General features: G+C 40.4%; 1 protein-coding gene across 3 annotated transcripts; it reads left to right on the plus strand.

Annotated features, from left to right (window-relative positions):
• Positions 1-5: 5 nt before the first annotated feature.
• Positions 6-19,163, plus strand: TGDS (TDP-glucose 4,6-dehydratase). 3 transcript variants are annotated; one of them, XM_081908254.1, is made up of 12 exons: positions 8-176; positions 2,111-2,177; positions 3,214-3,282; positions 3,614-3,704; positions 4,352-4,494; positions 6,304-6,402; positions 8,760-8,819; positions 9,368-9,411; positions 10,058-10,223; positions 12,522-12,580; positions 16,377-16,474; positions 18,338-19,163. In XM_081908254.1, exons 1-12 carry the CDS (start codon positions 88-90, stop codon positions 18,415-18,417), a joined length of 1,065 nt encoding a protein of 354 aa, XP_081764380.1. In that variant the 5' UTR covers positions 8-87; the 3' UTR covers positions 18,418-19,163. The 3 variants fall into 3 exon arrangements, with proteins under 3 accessions (XP_081764381.1, XP_081764382.1, XP_081764380.1); XM_081908255.1 differs by lacking the exons at positions 16,377-16,474; positions 18,338-19,163 and adding an exon at positions 12,769-12,858 and having other exon boundaries at positions 6-176; XM_081908256.1 differs by lacking the exons at positions 16,377-16,474; positions 18,338-19,163 and adding an exon at positions 14,060-14,404 and having other exon boundaries at positions 7-176.
• Positions 19,164-19,531: the final 368 nt, after the last annotated feature.

The following is a 19,531-nucleotide window of genomic DNA, read 5'->3' on the forward strand; positions in this document are numbered from 1 at the left end:
TGACGTATACAGCCGTGGCGGAAGTGACGCGTCGACGGGGAGGAGGCGAGAGAGGGAGGAAGGAAAGGCTCTCCAGCTGTGGGGAGAATGTCTGGGGGGTTGTCCGGGTCCGAGGCCGCCCCGCTCCCCCCGGGCTTCGCCAAGAGGATTTTGGTGACCGGCGGCGCGGGCTTCATGTAAATTCTCGCCTGGGTTGGGTGTTTTTTTTTGGGGGGGGGGGCTTTCAGGCTCCCTAAAAGCCCTCGCGAAAGGAGCAAAAAGCGCATTGAATAGGATGGGGTGGGCTTACTCCTGAGTAAAGGTGCCTAGGGTTGTGTGTGTGTTTAAAAAACCAAAAACTTTTGGCCTGCTTTCTCTGCCAGCTTGCCTTTCAAGCAGCCTTGCGAAATTACCGGAGTATCACTTCCTTAAAAAAAAAAAGCTTGCAAAAATAGGTTTTAGTATAACTCCTCTACCTGGTGAGCTGCAGGGTAGTTCTTTACCTATTAAGATTTCCTTCTCAGAAAATATGGGCCTGGAAAGAGAGAAAGGTTTCTTATGTTTCTTCTCCATTGAAGTTCTTTACAACGAAAAAACAAACTTGCTTGTGTTTGCTACTTAAGAAAAAGAGAGGAAAGCAATAGGTTTTAGTATAACTCCTCTACTTGGTTAGCTGCAGGGTAGTTCTTTATCTGCTAAGCTTTCCTTCTCTGAAAATATGGGCTTGGAAAGAGAAAAAGGTGTCTTATTTTTCTTCTCCATTGAAGTTCTTTACCAAAAACAAAACAAAAAACAACAAAAAAAACCCATGCTAGTGTTAGCTACTTAAGAAAAAGAGAGGAAAGCAATAGGTTTTGGTATAACTCCTCTACCTGGTGAGCTGCAGGGTAGTTCTTTACCTATTAAGATTTCCTTCTCAGAAAATATGGGCTAGGAAAGAAAGGTGTCTTATCCTTCTCCATTGAAGTTCTTTACAAAACAAAAACAAAAACTTGCTTGTGTTTGCTACTTAAGAAAAAGAGAGGAAAGCAATAGGTTTTAGTATAATTCCTCTACCTGGTGAGCTGCAGGGTCATTCTTTACCTACCATTTGTGATTTGGCTTGTGTCCGCTTACAGGGTTGGGTTGGGGTGAGTTTGGGGCAAGGGATTAAAGGCTTTAAGCTTTCCTTCTCAGAAAATACGGGTTTGAAAAGAGAGAAAGGTGTCTTATTCATCTTCATTGACATTCATTCATGAGGCCCATGTCATGTTTTCCATGACTGTAAAAATAAAGAAATCCTAATATGTGTGACTGGAAAGGGTGTCACTTATTTCTTAATGCCCCTAATAAAGGGGTGGGAAGTTCAAACTATTTGGAGGTGGGTAGGTAGGTTGCTTAGGGACGCAGGTGGTGCTGTGGGTTAAAGCCTCAGCGCCTAGGACTTGCCGATTGAAAGGTCGGCGGTTCGAATCCCTGCGGCGGGGTGCGCTCCCGCTGCTCGGTCCCAGCGCCTGCCAACCTAGCAGTTCGAAAGCACCTCCGGGTGCAAGTAGATAAATAGGGACCGCTTACTAGCGGGAAGGTAAACGGCGTTTCCGTGTGCGGCTCTGGCTCGCCAGAGCAGCGATGTCACGCTGGCCACGTGACCCGGAAGTGTCTTCGGACAGCGCTGGCCCCTGGCCTCTTAAGTGAGATGGGCACACAACCCCAGAGTCTGTCAAGACTGGCCCGTACGGGCAGGGGTACCTTTACCTTTACCTTTAGGTAGGTTGCTTATTTGCCAGAAGCTTTTTATGTTTTTGTTTCTTAAAGAAAACCACAGTTGCTTCTTAAAGAAAACAATATTTTGGATTATTCTGAAAAAAGTTTACAAATATTCTAAGAGTCCGCAAGTGAATATATTTTCCACTGAGATTTGCTTCTCTGTTCAGGCTTATTTCTTGAGAGACAGTTCGTGAGACATTGCCACAAGACTCTTTTGCGGTGTGCCAGTCTTAGTGACAGAAAAAGCAATCTGACCATAGCAGCAGAAACAAGGGAGCAGCATGGGACTGGTACATGTGTGTATGTGTTTTGGAAGTGTATCTGAAATCAATGCAGTTTGAATTTGAAATATGTTGATTTTTTGTTTTTTCTTCAAAACCTGCAGTGCATCTCATGTAGTGGTTTCCCTCGTAGAGAAGCATCCAAACTATATGATTATTAATCTTGATAAGGTAAGACTCTTTTGCTGAAATAAACATAAACTAGCAAGCCAACATATACTTGACAGGCAATAGGTGACTGCATGCAAGATTTCAGGTCTTCATTTTAAAGTAAGCCATTACCATGGAACTCATAAGCATGTGCTGCCATGGTGAATTTTGATCCAGAAGGCCAGTGTCTTGCAAAATACTCTATTTACTTAGCTCTGGAGATAAACAACAGTAAATGAGATTTGAATGTTTGCAGCTATGCCACTTTAATCCAAATAGCCATGCTCTAAGGGAGAAATCCCATGCAGAAGAAGCTGATGTAAAGTGAGCTAGTGTAAATTAAGGTGGCCTAAGGTTACACTAGATTCCAACCCTGTTCAGCAGTTTCTTTGTTGCTATAATATAATAAAAATAGTCATTCCAACTTCCTCAATATACCTCCTTGTTCTTATATAAATTGAAGGATCACTCAGAGTATAGATTACAGATACCACTTAAGGTTTCTTCATATGATACATATTATACCTGGTAACAGATTCTAAACGATGAAGTTCAGTGCATTGTCATTAATGAAGAAAAAAAAAACTTATCATCCTTCACAGCTTACTGTTACTGACTTCCACACTGTTTCTTTTTGTAATCCTGGCTTTTGGTCTTCTCATTGACCAGTTCTGTGTGTCTTGCACATTTATCCATGTAAATAAAAAATTAAGTTCTTCCTTGGAAGAGTTTATAATGAAAATACAGTCTCTATGTCTCCTTCAGATATTAACTCTGCAGACCAAGGAGTTGTCATTAAACAACTGCTTTCATTATACTTTTTCTCTCTCTTAAGAATTGATTTTCTTGACATTATTTTTGTAATTGAAATGTGGATGTGATTATTTTCATTTATTTCATACCAAGACACACGAGTTTAATTAAAAGGGTTGATTTGTATGAGTCCTAAGATACAGAGAAGGTGGGTTGGAAGAGAGTGCTATGAGAAAAAATGGAGGAGCAGAGGTTTGACTCTAGAAATAAAACTTCTCTGTTATTTTCTTTTTTTGCTGTTAAGCTGGACTATTGTGCAAGCTTAAAAAATCTTGAGAGAGTTTCTGAGAGACAGAACTACAAGTTTATCCAGGTAAACTAGATCTTTTTTTGGGGGGGGGGTAATTCATTTTTATTTTAAAAACCACCTACAATATAAAGGATGCATACCTGTGCAGACTTACCTGAGCGTAAGTCTTGTTAACTGACATGGAACTGGTAGCTTTTTCTTTTCTTTGTTACTGAATATTTCACTGTGTTCACTGAAGTTAGAACTGACTGGAGCATCCCTCCGCAGAGCTTTGTGAAGTGAAAATATTAAACTTTCTGCAACAGGTGTAAGATTTGGTGTAGTTGAAGAGTTTTGGGCATACATAACCAAAGCTGATGTTGAATACTAATTTTATACTTTTCATCTTTTATAGGGAGATATCTGTGAACCCAATTTTGTAAAAGCATTATTTGAGGCTGAGAAATTTGACATAGTGCTACATTTTGCAGCTCAAACACATGTAGGTGAGCATTGCCTGTCACTACAATAATCTACTAGTAGTAGTAGCTTCCAGTTTTTGCACGAGGGGCAGAGGAAACTGCTTATGCTGGCACTGCTAACATAGCTGGACACCTATCCTGCTGTACTCCTAGTGACAATGTGCGTAAATTGCTACGTTTTACTGTTTTGCCATTGTGTCCCTTGATTCATCATTGCTTAAACTTTTGACGTCAGGTGATAATTATGCTGCTGCTGTAAGTGGCACAGCACATCTGGCCCATGGACCTGATTAATGTTTTTAATAGGAGCTGCTCAGAGTGGCTGGGGAAACCCAGCCAGATGGGTGGGGTATAAATAATAATTTTTTTATTATTGTTGTTATTAGGCCCCGTAGGGATCAGCCTGCAGTAGCTCTGCTGCTGAGTGGAGTTTGGGTCTGATGGAACTTTATCATGGCTTAATTTACACTGGCTTGCTTTATACCAGCTTCTTGTGTGTAGGACTGCTCTCTTAAGAGTAGTTTTGTTCTACTGCATATGGAGACAACATTTTTTCTTTTACTTGAGTTCATGTTGTAGGTCTGAAGATCTCCCAGAGATCATGGCCTCAGGCTTTTTTTGGTACCAAGTTTGACGTACATTTCTCTTTATTATTTTGTTTCAAAACTTAGATCTTTCTTTTTGGCATAAGCTTGAATTCAACTATGTCAACGTTTATGGAACTTGCATTCTGGTTGGTGCTGCTTATGAGGCTAATGTGGAGAAGTTCATATATGTCAGTACTGATGAAGTTTATGGGGGAAGCTACAACAAGGTGAGCATGAATTAAATGAGTTTCCTACATCTCTTGGGTGAATTAAACAGGCCTTGATCTTGCAATGACCAGTAAGTGGAGACTGTTAGCTTTGTTTAACTAATACCACTTTACTTCCCATGACCAACCAATAAAAATAGACAAACATTGGAACTGAGCCTCTCTTGTTTCCAACTTAGTAAGCATATTGTTTTACATTTACACCAATGTTCGGCCACTTGAAAATAACCAAAAGATAATGATAATCTTACACAGAAGGAATGTGCTGGTACAAATTTGACCTAAAACGTTGTTGATTCTGCTGTCTTTAAAGGATGCAAGAGTTTTTGTTAGTACTTTGGTATTTTAGGATTGCTGTGCAAGTAAATGCTTTTTTTTCAGTAAGAGGATGGAACATAAAACCTCACTTGTCACGGAGCAAGAGTAAAATATTAATTACTGGTAAAGGTAGTCAGAGTTGAATTTAGGAGAACACTTTGGGCAGGGTGGTTTCCTTATACTATATAGGTAGACAGGATCACTCTCCCTTTTTCCATGATTTCAGCTGCATCTGCTAGGAAAAGGATCAGGCCCTTTGGGGTATCTTGCAGCACAATCCTAACCAACATCTACTCAGAAGTAAGCCCTATTGAATTCAGCAGGGCTTACTTCTAGGTAAGTGGGTTAGTATTTTATCCTTATGTGCTTAGCTGGGGGTAGATTTTTCTTAGCACTACTGCTAATTAGAGAGTGGAAGTATTATTTGGGTATAATGTTAGATAACTAGCAATGAGAAAGATTCAGGTAGGTAGCCTTGTTGGTCTGATGCAGTCGAAATAAATAAATAAATTTTTTAAAATTATTTTTTTTAAAAAAATAGTCTAGTAGTACCTTAGAGACCAACTAAGTTTGTTCTAGGTATGAGCTTTCGTGTGCATGCACACTTCTTCAGCTACTCTTCATGCACATGAAAGCTTACACCTAGAACAAACTTAGTTGGTCTCTAAGGTGCTACTAGACTATTTTTTAATTCTTTTAATTTTTTAATTTATTAGCAATGAGAAAAACCTCTTAAATTTTTTCACTCCGTATATAGCATTTTGTATTTATTTCAAAGTGGTGGAGGTGTTTTTTTTAATTTACTACATGTTTTTGGCAAGCTTGCACTGCTTATTTGTGTTAACTCAAACCAAAAAAGGAAAGGTGTCTAAAGTAACAATTTGCGTGCAAATCCACAACTATCTTAAACATTACTGTTGGTATATAAATGTAGAATTTAGTATTGTGCAACCATTAGCCAAACTGAACAATGTTTCTATGAATTACTGCTACATTAGTAACTTAATGTTTCTAGTTTCAAGTTTATCCTCAATCACTAGTCTAGTTTGTAGACTATTTAAGCCATGAATTACTGTTTTCTGAAAACACTGGCAAATGACATAACTGTTTATTACCAAGGAACTGGAATATAAAGTTGTGATTTGTTGCTGGCTTACAAACCCTGCTTTGTTTTACTTATGACTTGCTCTTAATGTGTGAGTCTAGTACCCTTCCATAACCATAGTTTGTTTGGTTGCTTAACCCCAGATGCTCACTAAGCTACAAAGACACAAGGCTAGTGTTAAAAAAATCCCAAACAGTGGAGGAACAAGCTGTTCTTTGCTGCTTTATCAGACAGCTCATGGTTAATTTGAGGTTTGTTAAATAAGCCATAGTTTAGCATTATGTGAGAATCTGGCGATTAACTAGAGTCATTTTAAGCTGCCTTGTAAATCAATATAAATTCTTTTTAAGACTTTGAATGTCTGGCATGTAAAAAAATTGTTCTAGGAATTTGATGAATCCTCATCTAAAGAACCGTCAAATCCTTATGCAGCTTCTAAGGCGGCAGCTGAATGCATTGTCCAGTCATATTGGGAAAGATACCAGGTAAGCAGATATGAAACTTGGTATTTTAGGTACTATTATTAATTATTTGAATTTCTGAACATGGTCCATATGCCCAAAGATGTTTTGGACACAGAAGAAATGCACAACAACCCACACTGAGGTTAAAGAAGTTACCACCGCAAACTATATACATTTAGTCAGAAGTCAATTTCCTTATGTTTAATGGGCTAGCCAATGTTGTGTCCTCCAGATACGATGGGACTACAACTCACATTCCTCACCATTGTCCATGCTGGCTAGGGCTGATGGGAGCTGGAGGACACAATATTGGCTACCCCTGCTATGCTGGTACCAGCGAGTTTTAAAATACATAGTAGATTTCCAGTATAAAATATGGTAGTTATATTTTTGCTGTGGGCTTACTTACAACAAAAAATGAACATTTAAAAACTTGATATGTAACCTGCTAAACTTGCTATGCTTGTTTGTGGTTTTCAGTGAAATGCTGCACCACAAGTATCAATTTCCTGATAACGTCTGGCTTTTCCCTCTTTCGAGAATATCTGTTTAGCCTTTGACCCCAAAGCCCAGCCTTTAAGAGAAGTGAAGCATGTCCCAGAGTCCCCTTCTGCTTCTCCATATTGGAAGCAAGGAATACTTTAAAATAGAACACCACTAATTACTCTTGCTGGGCCTGGTGGCCACGTGGCACGATATACAGTGGTAACTCGGGTTACATACGCTTCAGGTTACAGACGCTTCAGGTTACAGACTCTGCTAACCCAGAAATATTGCTTCAGGTTAAGAACTTTGCTTCAGGATGAGAACAGAAATCATGCTCCGGCGGCGTAGGAGCAGGAGACCCCATTAGCTAAAGTGGTGCTTCAGATTAAGAACAGTTTCAGGTTAAGTAAAGACCTCTGGAACGAATTAAGTACTTAACCTGAAGTACCACTGTATGCTTGTCAAGGAGCAAAGTTTTTTTAGTTTGTGTACATGGTGATAAGCCCAGGCTTGCCATTGTATAACATGCAATAGGGCCCAAAGTCCTATCCCAAAAGTGTATTACAGTGGTACCTCGTAAGACGAAATTAATTCGTTCTGCGTGTTTTTTCATCTTGCGAATTTTTTGTCTTACGACGCATGGATTCCAACCCAAAATCCAAAAACCCCCAAAAAAGTTTTAAAAGTTTAACTTACCAAATAGCTGCAAAATAAGTTTTGGAAAAGCTTCAAAAATCACCAAAGTCTTCAAAAACCTCAAAAAAGTCTCAAAAAAAGGACACAAACTTGCAAGACGTTTTCGTCTTCCGAAGCAAGCCCATAGGGAAATTCGTCTTGCGAAACAACTCAAAAAACGAAAAACTCTTTTGTCTTGCGAGTTTTTCATTTTATGAGGCATTCGTCTTGCGAGGTACAACTGTATTTTGATCTTAGCTGATATTCTTCAGAGCTGTGAAAAGTGCACCACTTACTGCTTCTACTGTTTGTGGAAGAAGGCATTGGTTTGTATCCTTACTAGTCCCCTGCAAACAGGTGGGCTTGTTTCATTTGCAGAGGGAGCTGTGAGGCTAGGACATGATTTTTTCATTTCACTTCACTTTTAATTTGTATACAATGGTACCTCCGGAGGTCCGTTCTTAACCTGACACTGTTCTTAACCTGAAGCACCACTTTAGCTAATGGGGCCTCCCGCTGCCACCGCGCCGCCAGAGCACAATTTCTGTTCTCATCCTGAAGCAAAGTTCTTAACCCGAGGTACTATTTCTGCGTTAGCGGAGTCTGTAAACTGAAGTGTATGTAACCTGAAGCGTATGTAACCCGAGGTACCACTGTACAGTCTTTCTATTTTACAATACCCAAGGCGGTTTACAAGCTGAAGAAACAAAGAATGTACACCTTATAACAATCCAATTCAAAAATGTGATAATAAAACATAACTTTAAGCAACATATATCAAATAAAGTAATGTACAACAATCCATTAGAATAGTATAGAATAATATTAAATATCAGCATATAAAAAATTAAACAGAAATCCACTCTTAACAATTACAATAAATAATTGCTAAACTATAATCAGCAAAACATCGGCAAATCACAGTGCATAAAATAATACAATACAAACTGAGAAGCAGAGACTGGCGGGTGGGGCAAGGCAGATGGAAGAAGGCCTTGCCTGATGAAGTCTCTCCCCTCACATGCTTCTCATGCTGCTTGGGAGGATATACCAACACCCTAGAGCAGGTTTCACAGGGGAAAATCAGCTGGGTGGTGGGAGGAAGGGGAGATGCCCCCCACCAGCAGAACCTGAGTTAGGATCTAAGCCATCGCAAGCTTTTTTATGGCTGTTCTCCTTGAATTTGTGCTGGCACACTCATAGTATATCCTTTACAGTTTCCAGTGGTTATCACGCGGAGCAGCAATGTTTATGGACCCCATCAGTTTCCAGAAAAAGTAAGTGAGATGAAGGCATTTCTTTTATTAAACAGACCCTTTGTGAGCCCTCAGTTAACACGCCACAGTACTTTGCCAAGCATTTATTACGTGGTCTCTGTTCTGTAGAATTACAGCTTACTAATGTGCATGCCGTCAAATATTAAGAGTTGGCCATTCATCTAGCTAGGGATTCTAGCGTGTGAAAATAGGCTTCCATGCAAATAGTGAATCCCAGCCGGGTGAGGAACCATGCATGCAGCTAAGTGCTACCCGTCCAGTTCACCTCTCCGATCCAGCAGCCAAAATTGTGTGTGCAGAACCCATAATTGAAAACATTTTGGCTTTTAATTGGCTGTTTAGGAGATGGAGCAGGGTGTCGTTTCAGCCCCTTCCCTTTAAAAAAAGAAAAAAGAAGGCACTGCTACAAGTGATTGGTGGTTTCTATTACTGTCCGTTGCTAGAATTAAATATGTTCTCACACAAATATTTCAAAAAAGCTGAAAGGTTTATCATTCTCTTTAAGTAGCCTGGATTAACAATTGCTGCCTATTTTTAATGTTTCTTAGGTTATTCCAAAGTTCATTTCTCGCTTGCAGCAGAACAGAAAATGGTATGTATCACAGTCATATTCGGTCCCCCTGCCCCTTCTGGTATAAGTGTATGGCAAGCTAAGTCAGTCACATGCACCCTTGAAATTGAACACCCCGTGCTAAAATCAGTCCGGACAGTAAAATGGGTCACGTTTTGAGACCGCACTGCCCTGGGACAAAACCTGCATGCACAACTGCTTTTAACCAACAACAATAGGTATATGGTTTCTTAATACTCCGTCCCACCACAAGAGGTCATAGATGACATAGCAGAGTCACTGTTTCATGCTTTTCGCTAATTTAAAACCTTGCTGAAGAGAATGTATAAAGCTGGGGTAAAGAAGATTTGTTTTCTTGGTCTTGTAGTTTCTCATTGACATGGATTTACACCTGTTATATGTTTTAACACTGCTAGGACACACTCTGTAGTGCAAAGTCTGACACAGGGTGCAGTGCAACAGCCACTTTTCCGTAATTCTTTGTAACTTGCTGTGTGTGCCACCAGATTTATTGCCATTGTGAAGAATTAGCATGAATGGAGGTTGTGTTTTGTTATCACATACTTTGCCCTTTGTAAGCAGTTTATGATTTTGCAAACCTGGCTGGAATGTTAGAATAGCGTTTGAAAGCAATGCTAAATGTATGCACTGTCTTACTTGCTTGTAGCTGTATTCATGGCTCAGGACTTCAGAGAAGAAATTTTCTTTATGCCAGTGATGTAGCCGAAGCATTTCTTACTGTTATGAAGAAGGGGCAGCCAGGGGAAATCTACAACATTGGGACCAGCTTTGAGATGTCGATTGCACAACTTGCAAAGGAATTAATCCATCTAGTGAGTAACAAACAGTGTTGGAAATTGGTGGCTTAGTAGCAATAAATACTGACTAGGACAAATGAACTCTATTGGTACATTTCAGTAAATGACTCTGTAAGATGTGTGTGTGCAGATACATTTGGAAATGGGGGAGCATGTGCAAAGTTTTATTTTACTAACCAGTGGGGTCTGTTTGCTCTGCCTTTGATCCTGTGTTGACAAATTCATTTCCATCATATTTCAGGAAGGCTCTCTGCTTTTGGGTTTTTTTGTTTATTTTCTAGCACTCGCATGCTTATATGTTTAAACATTTGACTTAACCTCTTTTTGCCTATACAGTGGTACCTCAGGTTACATACGCTTCAGGTTAAAGACTCCGCTAACCCAAAAATAGTGCTTCAGGTTAAGAACTTTGCTTCAGGATGAGAACAAAAATCGTGCTCCGGCAGCATGGCGGCAGCAGGAGGCCCCATTAGCTAAAGTGGTGCTTCAGGTTAAGAACAGTTTCAGGTTAAGAACGGACCTCCGGAATGAATTAAGTACTTAACCTGAGGTACCACTGTAACTATTATTATTATTGCTGTTATTAAATTTGTATGCTGCCCTTCATCCAAAGATCCCATAGTGTTTCACAACATAAAATACAAAATGAGAACACAAAATATGTAATAGAAAACAAAAACAAGCCAATACTCCCCTCCCACAACACTTGGAAAACTTCAATGACAAGAAAAGTGGCTTCATTTCTGATGCTAGAGAAATCAGTTGGGCTTTCATAGAGGAAGGTTGATAGGGTAGAATCATAGAATTGTACAGTTGGAAGGGATCCTGAGGGTCATCTAGTCCAGCTCCCTGCAATAATAATAATAGTAATACATTTTTATTTATACCCCGCCCTTCCCGGTTCAGAAAACCGGGCTCAGGGAGGCTAACAACAAATTTAAAACACTTAATTGATGCAAAAAAAACAGCATAAAATACAGGAAAAAATGTGAAGAACAATAAATTCAGAATTCAAAAATCAATTTAGGGGGGAAATCCATCCAATAAACATTAGATGATCACCAGGGCTAGCTGGTTAGATTAGTCCTATTTGGTCCAACAAGGAGACCAGGGGAGAATTAGCTGTGGGATCCCAGAGCGGGTAATCTTCATAAAAAGGGGAGGGGGAGGGAAGGAAGGGGAATAAAAGATCAGGCTAAGTTCAAATTGAAAGCCAGGTGAAATAGCTCTGTCTTACAGGCCCTGCAAGGCCCTGGTCTCCTGGGACAGAGCATTCCACCAGGTCGGAGCCATCACTGAGAAGGCCCTGGCCCTGGTGGAGGATAATCTGACTTCCTTAGGGCCCGGGACCTCTAAACTATGATTATTCATGCTTTAAGGTCCTCTGTGGGGCATGCCAGGAGAGGCGGTCCTGTAAATACGAGGGCCCTAAGCCACAAAGGAATCTCAACTAAATGCAGGAGGTCATTCAACCGCTGCTTAAAAACCTTCCGGGAAGAAGGGTCAACCCTTTTCCATGAGGAACCGTTCCACTGTCGAAGAACTCTTAGCCAGAATTTCCCTGTAACTTGAAGCCATTGGTTCAGGTGTTACCCTCTAGAGTAGGAGAGAACAAGCTTGTTCCGCCCTTTCGTGTGACAGCCCTCAATCCATTTTCTGCTCAAACCAATCCTTGTCGTTCCCCCCCCCCCCAAGTTCAAACCAGGGAAGAATGTGGCTTGCCCAATTACAGCAGACTTCCTATGGTGGACTCCTCACTGAAATGTTGTGTTTATGGATGTACCCATTAATTCCATTAGAGTCTCCCTTCCTGACACTTTCAGGTATCACCAATTATATAAGAACACAGCAGTTCTTTCTCTTCTCTTTAAGTGATGCAAGGTAGTTCCATTCAAACTACTAGGGCAAATCCTCATCACTAATCTGCATGGCTTCATGCTCTTATATTACGGTCAATATTGCATGGCTCAGAATATATTTAGTAACCATGTTAGTCACATACACCAAAAGATAAACACCTTTGATTTCGGCCGACTAGCTAGCACTTAGCATCTTAAATGTAAGATTTATTTACGGCCACTTGAGTGTTTCTCACAACTTACGTCTCTTGTTTTCCTTAGTAGTTTTATAGATACGGCTAGCAGCACTTGGGAATCGTCTACATTTTAAACAAAACAGAGGATGGAAATGTTTGTGGAAATCTGTTCATTAGAAGTAGTTGTGCTTACAATGCAATAGAAATCAAAAACGTTTTGTTAAATGTTAAGTCTCTCACTGCTGACATAGATCTCCCCCCTCCCTCCTGATTTACAGATTAAAAATACCAGTTCTGAAGCAGAGACAGAATATTGGATGGATTATGTTAAAGACAGGTAAGATATTTATTATTTCGTTTCAAATATTTTGTCCTGTCCTGTAAAATATCCCACAGGATTTCAGATGCCATCTTAATTTGGGTAATATAATGTGTCCTCTTCTTTAGTGGTACAGAATGTTTTCCTTATGTTACAGCGAAGCCAAATTTTGAGCTCCTCTGCCCTCCACCCCCCACCCTTTGTAGGTTGGGCTGTGGCATAGAGAGGCAAGCATGGAGCTTTGCTGTACAATCCTTTCCTGCTCCAGGATAGGAAGGTGAGTTTGGTCCTGGGTGCCCAAGGTAAAAAGGTAAAGGACCCCTGGACGGTTAAGTCCAGTCAAAGGTGACTATGGGGTTGTGGCGCTCATCTTGCTTTCAGGCCGAGGGAGCCGGCGTGTTCACAGACAGCTTTCTGGGTCATGTGGCCAGCATGACTAAACCGCTTCTTGCACAATGGGACACTGTGACAGAAGCCAGAGCGCATGGAAACGCCTTCCCGCCACAGTGGTACCTATTTATCTACACCCTTGTGCAAATTAATTGAAACAAAGCATGTTTTCTGTCTTCCTCGTAATCCTGTACTCAAAACAAACACGAAAAGTCACTTGATCATTGTGGTGTCGGAAGCCTGCAGCCAATAGAAGGAATGATGCGCTTGCCGCAATATATTGAGGTTCTACCAAAGAGAGTTATTCCAGAGCTGGAAAAGAGGTATCCTGACACTACTGGGATATTGCAGCAGGACCTTGCCCTCTGTCACACATCAAAAGTGGTGAAGAAATTCATGACAGAGCAGTACTTGATTGGCCAGGGAATTCCCCAGACATAAATCCCATTGAGAATTTGTGGGCTATATGCAAAAGTCGCCTCCGTGCTGTAGACTGTATGACTATGGAGAAACTCAGGCGCTGATTCAAGTGTGGTCCAGGGATCCAAAAATCAGCAGTGACTGTTCGAAACTAGTAGACTCCATGCCAAACCGTGTTCAAAGGCTGCTTAAATATATTGTACGTATATGTGAGTTTTGTACACTAAACAACATTTTTTGTTTCAATTAATGTGCACAAGGGTGTACTTGCACTGGTGTGCTTTCGAACTGCTAGGTTGGCAGGAGCTGGGACAGAGCAATGGGAGCTCATCCTGTCGCGGGGATTCGAACCACCGACCTTCTGACCAGCAAGCCCAAGAGGCTCAGTGGTTTAGACCAATACACACTACCATGAGCAGTGAAGCCAGAACAAACCTTTGGAGTAGCTTTGCATGCAAGCCAAGTCACTGCATTTCATATTGGCGTAGACACTGCTTTTATGTTTTACCAACCATCAAGTGACTTGCTTGAGACTTTTAACTATTTGAAAGTAGCTATAACTATTTGAAAGTAGCTTATAGTTTATTGCTACAGTTAAACAAAGACCCTATGCTTGGATTTGGATATAAAAGTAATGAGCCAAACTACCCAGTATTTTTACTGGGATATTTTATTTCTGTTTTATAGTTCCCTGAAGCAATTCAGTTAAAGATTTCATATAATGAAGCTTCTTCTTGAAAAACCAAAAACACCACAAGAGATATTCAATTGGGTCTGCGGTCACACGGCAATTTTTTGGTCTTCCTGGCATTTCCTGTTATTTTCTGCATTGCATTTGATCTTTCACACAATGGAAATCTGGCTGAATTTAGCATTAATTGCTTTACAGATAAATTCTGTATCCAACTCTTTTAGCTTGGAAGACCACAGGAATCTGGCGTTTTAATTTCATGTGACAAGTTTTGGGGTGGTATCCCAGCATGCACTCCTTTCCTGCCATTTAAAATTTAGTGTAACATGGTGGTATATCAGTTTAGTAGAGATCCAGCGCCGAGGGCCTTCTGGTGGTTCCCTCATTGCGAGAAGTGAGGCTACAGGGAACCAGACAGAGGGCCTTCTCGGTAGTGGCGCCCACCCTATGGAACGCCCTCCCATCAGATGTCAAAGAGATAAAGAATTACCTGATATTCAGAAAACATCTTAAGGCAGCCCTGTTCAGGGAAGTTTTTAATATGTAATGCTGTACTGTTTTTAACACTGATTGGGAGCCGCCCAGAGTGGCTGGGGAAACTCAGCCAGATGGGCGGGGTATAAATAATAAATTATTATTATTATTATTATTATTATTATTATTATTATTATTATTATTATTATTATATTTAGTGTAACGTGGTATATCAATCAATTTAGTGTAACATGGTGATATATCGATCAAAAAGCCGCCACTCCAGAATGAAACAAGTACTTCAGTGTGAAAGGAACTTTTGAAATCGGGAAAGAAATGTTATATATAATAAGAAAAACTAACACAGTAATCCCCACATCTGAATTCACGCAGAATGATTGAATCAATGAACCTAAGTTAACTGATTTGATGAATGTTGTTTATTGCTAGTGGAGCTACTGAAATAGTCCTAAATGTGACTTGTTCTTATCTATCTCATTTTCTTTACATGTACCAATAAAATGTTTCATCTGCATATGGTCTCGCTTAATACATTTAGGGTTGTAGAAAGAGTGGTTTTCTTTTATGAGAAATTAGAAGTTCTCAGTGTGGTGTAATAGATAAAATATGAGTCTTGAATCAAGAATACTTGAGGTTGAAGGGATGCGGGTGGCGCTGTGGTCTAAACCACTGAACCTCTTGGGCTTGCCGTTTGGAAGGTTGGCGGTTCAAATCCCTACGACGGGATGAGCTTCCTTTGGTCTGTCCCAGCTCCTGCCAATCTAGCAGTTCAGTGCAAGTAGATAAATAGGTACCACTGTGGTGGGAAGGTAAACGGCGTTTCCGTGTGCTCTGGTTCCGTTGTACCAGAAGCAGTTTAGTCATGCTGGCCACATGACCCGGAAAGCTGTCTGTGGACAAACGCTGGCTCCCTCGGCCTGAAGCGAGATGAGCACCACAACCCCATAGTCGCCTTTGACTGGACTTAACTGTGCAGGGTCCTTTACCTTTTACTTGAGGTTGAATCATTTCACAACAATGAAGCTTATGACTATTTCAGCCTAAGCAATCTTCTAGAGTTGTTAGGATACGATGAGAGCTCCTTGGACAAAGAGTGGGACAGAAATGTAGTAAACTTTGAAATGGAGTTTTGAATATGCAAGGGCTTTCAAAACTCCATTTCAACGTTTTGATACATTTCCTGAAAAATGCTGTTGGTGTTAGGGCTTAAGGATGTTCATAATACTCCTTTCTAATTTGTTTTTTTTAAAAAATAAAAATTGACTGGGATCTGATTTGGCATGTTTGTGTTATGTGTTCCACATGGTTTTAATTTACACACGCCCCATTTAGTGACTGGAATTGTGATGGGTTATATAAATTAAAACTAAAATAAAGGTATTCATAATCAGAATGTATATGAATACATCTATGCACCTGCCAGGGACAGTCATCTGAAAATGCAATTACAACTGCTCAGATTCATTGGTATTCATCCATAATATTCCAAATAAATTTCCCATGTTTGAGGTTAGTGGTAGTATATTTTTCTGCCCCACATGACTGATCTTTTCTATGATTACTCACACTCGGGTCTGTGATTGCAGTAATCGAGTCACAGATTGGAAATTATTTGGGTGCCTTGCAAGTGCGTAATATTTGTGAATATAGACTATTCTGTGTAAATCATGCGTGTTTAACAAGAGAAGGGCAGCCTAAAGATTAATCCAAAGGAATAAAGTGCTGAACTTCTAAATGTCCTTTGAAGGTAATTAATACACATAATGTATGAAACTTTGAGTTTTCCATTGGAATAACACTCTTCTCATTTATTTAAAGGCCTACGAATGACTTGGGATATCCAATGAATTCTGGAAAAATGCACAGCTTGGGTTGGAGACCTAAAGTGCCTTGGAATGAAGGAATAAAGAAAACCAGTATGTTGTATTGATACTAAATCTGGAATGAGAGTGGAAGGAAAATAGGGAAGCACTGTTTTCAAAAAACCTGTTTTTTATAGGTTACTTTGGAGAGTAAGCTGTTTACTGAATTAGCTAAAGCTAGAATTTTTAAAGTAAAGGCTTTGAACCTCCCATTGTATTTTTGTTTGTATATACAGTCGTACCTTGGATCCCAAACTCCTTGGCTCCCGAACAAATCGGCTCCCGAACGATCGAAACCCGGAAGTGAGTGTTCTGGTTTTTGAACGTTCGTTTGGAAGTCGAATGTCTGGCAGGGCTTCTGCGGCTTCCGATTGGCTGCAGGAGCTTCCTGCAGCCAATCATGCTTTGGTTTCCAAACGTTTTGGAAGTCGAACGGACTTCCGGGATGGATTCCATTCGACTTCCAAGGTATGGCTGTAATGATAAGAGAGGAAATAAATGTTGCTTCTGTGAGCTTGAGAGTAAGCACTGTATGTTGGGGTGGGGGAAGCAGTAAGAAATATGAGAATAAAAATTATCTAATTCAAGGCAACTGTTAGACTAGACCACATAAGCACTTTTCACATACATCATTTACGTTTGGACGTGGTATGTGCTTGGTTGCCGTTGAAGGAATTTCACTTCTGTAGTTTGCACCAGTGCTTTTCCCCCCTAAAGAAATGTTTAGGGGTACTCTCATTTTCCTACCCATATTTAAATACTGCCCCTCAATGAGGCCAAACTTAGATTTACAAAATATTTAGGGGTATGCGTATCCCCAGAAAAAAAGCACTGGTTTCCACCATTAGCTTAAGTGCCCCATTAAGTTCCTAGGCTGCTCTGGAAACTTGGCAAAGGACTGCAGACCTTGATTTAAACTTCCATAAGACAAATATTTGTTCACAAGCTAACCTGGAATTCAGGGCCTTCTGTGTGTGAGCAAAAGCCAACTCTGCTCTTGCAAGTATTGCCTGAGTTTCACCAACTTGTGCTAAAACCCTGTGGACCTTGAGGAGTGGGAGTGCCTTCTCAAGAGACACAAGGGTCTGTAGAGGAAGATAGGATGGCTTGTTGTGAGAGTAGAGTTCTGCATACCTTTCTCTGGTTCCAACCAGAGAAACAAGTCTATATATGCTGTGAGATGAAATTGACTTCCTTTTGGGGCGATCAAATGCCCTGCTTAATCCTAAATGTCTGGCATTGTTACTCTGCTGTTAACGACATTTAAACCGCCATAAACCAAAGCTTTTTATTTGTGCCTTTTGGTTCCTGAATCCTTGAAATGTACTGCTGTAATGGTTCTAGGGGTTGCTCGTGCGTAAGTTGTCGCCACTCCTGGCTAGGTTACCTGGTTGAACCCTTTCTGTCTGGACAGCCTCTCACCCGTGGCTGCCTCAATCGCTGGCAGAATCCATCAGTGGGCGTTTCTTGAACTTCTTCCAGCAAAGAAGTTCTTTGACGCCAAGTCTCCTCCTACTCTCCCTGCGCGGAAGTCTTCTGCGCAGGGAGGGTGTGGGCAGCGGAGTACCTGTGCTCTCCCCGCTGGTCTCCGGCGAGGAGTCCTGGAGCCTCCTCTCCGATTCCCCCATCTGCCCCCCTTCTCCACTGGTGTTACGCTGATTTCCTTCTCCAGCAGATGAGCTGCCTCTCTCCCTACTGGGACCCTCTCCGGCATCCCTCTGGAGCCTTCCCTCCGCCTCTGGCTCCGATGGCAGTTCTCTGACAGCTACCAAAAAAATCAAGAGATGGAAACCTTCTTCAAAGTGAAGAACATTAATGCACTTAATGATTTTGTGTGTGTTTGAGCCTGCATGGAATATCACTGTAAGATTGCTTATTACATATTCATGCTTTGAAATCTTCCTTTTCTTGTCCTAGTTGAATGGTATCAAGAAAACTTCCACAACTGGAAGAACGCGGAGAAAGCTTTGGAGCCTTTTCCTGAAGAATCGGTATGATTTAGTCTGCGGCAAAGTTGTGAAGAAAAATAATAATGAAGGAAAACGTTCTACCTCAAGATCATCACATTAATGAAAAACTGTACTCAAGCAGCAAAATGGGATTGTATTCATGGAATGTCAACTATCAATAATATCAAGAAAGACAATTTTACAGTATGGGCTGTAAAGGCTAACGCCTTTTAATCAGCATTCCAGTGCAATATTGAAGCTTTAATATTTTTCTATAAAAATAATAATTGAATTGGAGCGATTTTTATTAAATAATGCACTTTTTAATACGTACAGCTGTTTTGCATTTTAATTATTTATTAATGTCTTGTATTGACAGGCTTATAGTTTTTTACAACCTAGGCAGCAGATTTTGGTTCAGGAGTATTTTCTGCTTTTTGTAGTTGTATCTTCCTGTCCCAGAAGTCTATGCTTGATCACGTGCTTGTTTTAAAATACTGTCATATCATGTATCTTCAATGATTTGGTAAGGAAATCTGTCTCTCATTGCTCTACAGAAATTAAGCTTTGTAGACAACCAAAGCCTTCCCTGAACTCAAGAATACAGTATAGAAACCTGAGAGTGGCCTCATGCCAAATATTTATCATTTCTAATAGCTTCTTTCAAATTTATTTTGAAGAATAACAGTGCTTCCAAATTTAATTTGTCTTTCTTGTTGCCTAGAAGTATTTTAACTCTAGGAACATGTGAAATTATGTGAACAATATTAAAATGGAAGACTATGTTAAATGTAGGACACATACCCAGTGGTGCATTTTCTGAGCTAGACCTGGAGCTGTGTATTCAAAAGGTAGTAAAGTGCAACAGCTGGCATCTGTTTTGTCACTGAGCAATCTGGCAGGTAACTCCCATGCTTTACTACTATTCTTAATAATAATGATAATAACAACAATTTATTTTTAACATGCTGCCCATCTGACTGGGTTGCCCCAACCACTCTGGGCAGCTTCCAGAAAATTAGAACACCAAACACAATAAAACTCCAAACATTAAAAACTTCCCTATACAGGGCTGCCTTCAGATAGTTGTTTATGTTCTTGACGTCTGACGGGAGGGCATTCCACGGGGAAGTCACCATTGCCAAGATGACCCTCTGCCTGG

The sequence above is a fragment of the Podarcis melisellensis genome (genome assembly GCF_964234715.1).
Source record: "Podarcis melisellensis genome assembly, chromosome: 4".
NCBI lineage: Eukaryota > Metazoa > Chordata > Lepidosauria > Squamata > Lacertidae > Podarcis > Podarcis melisellensis.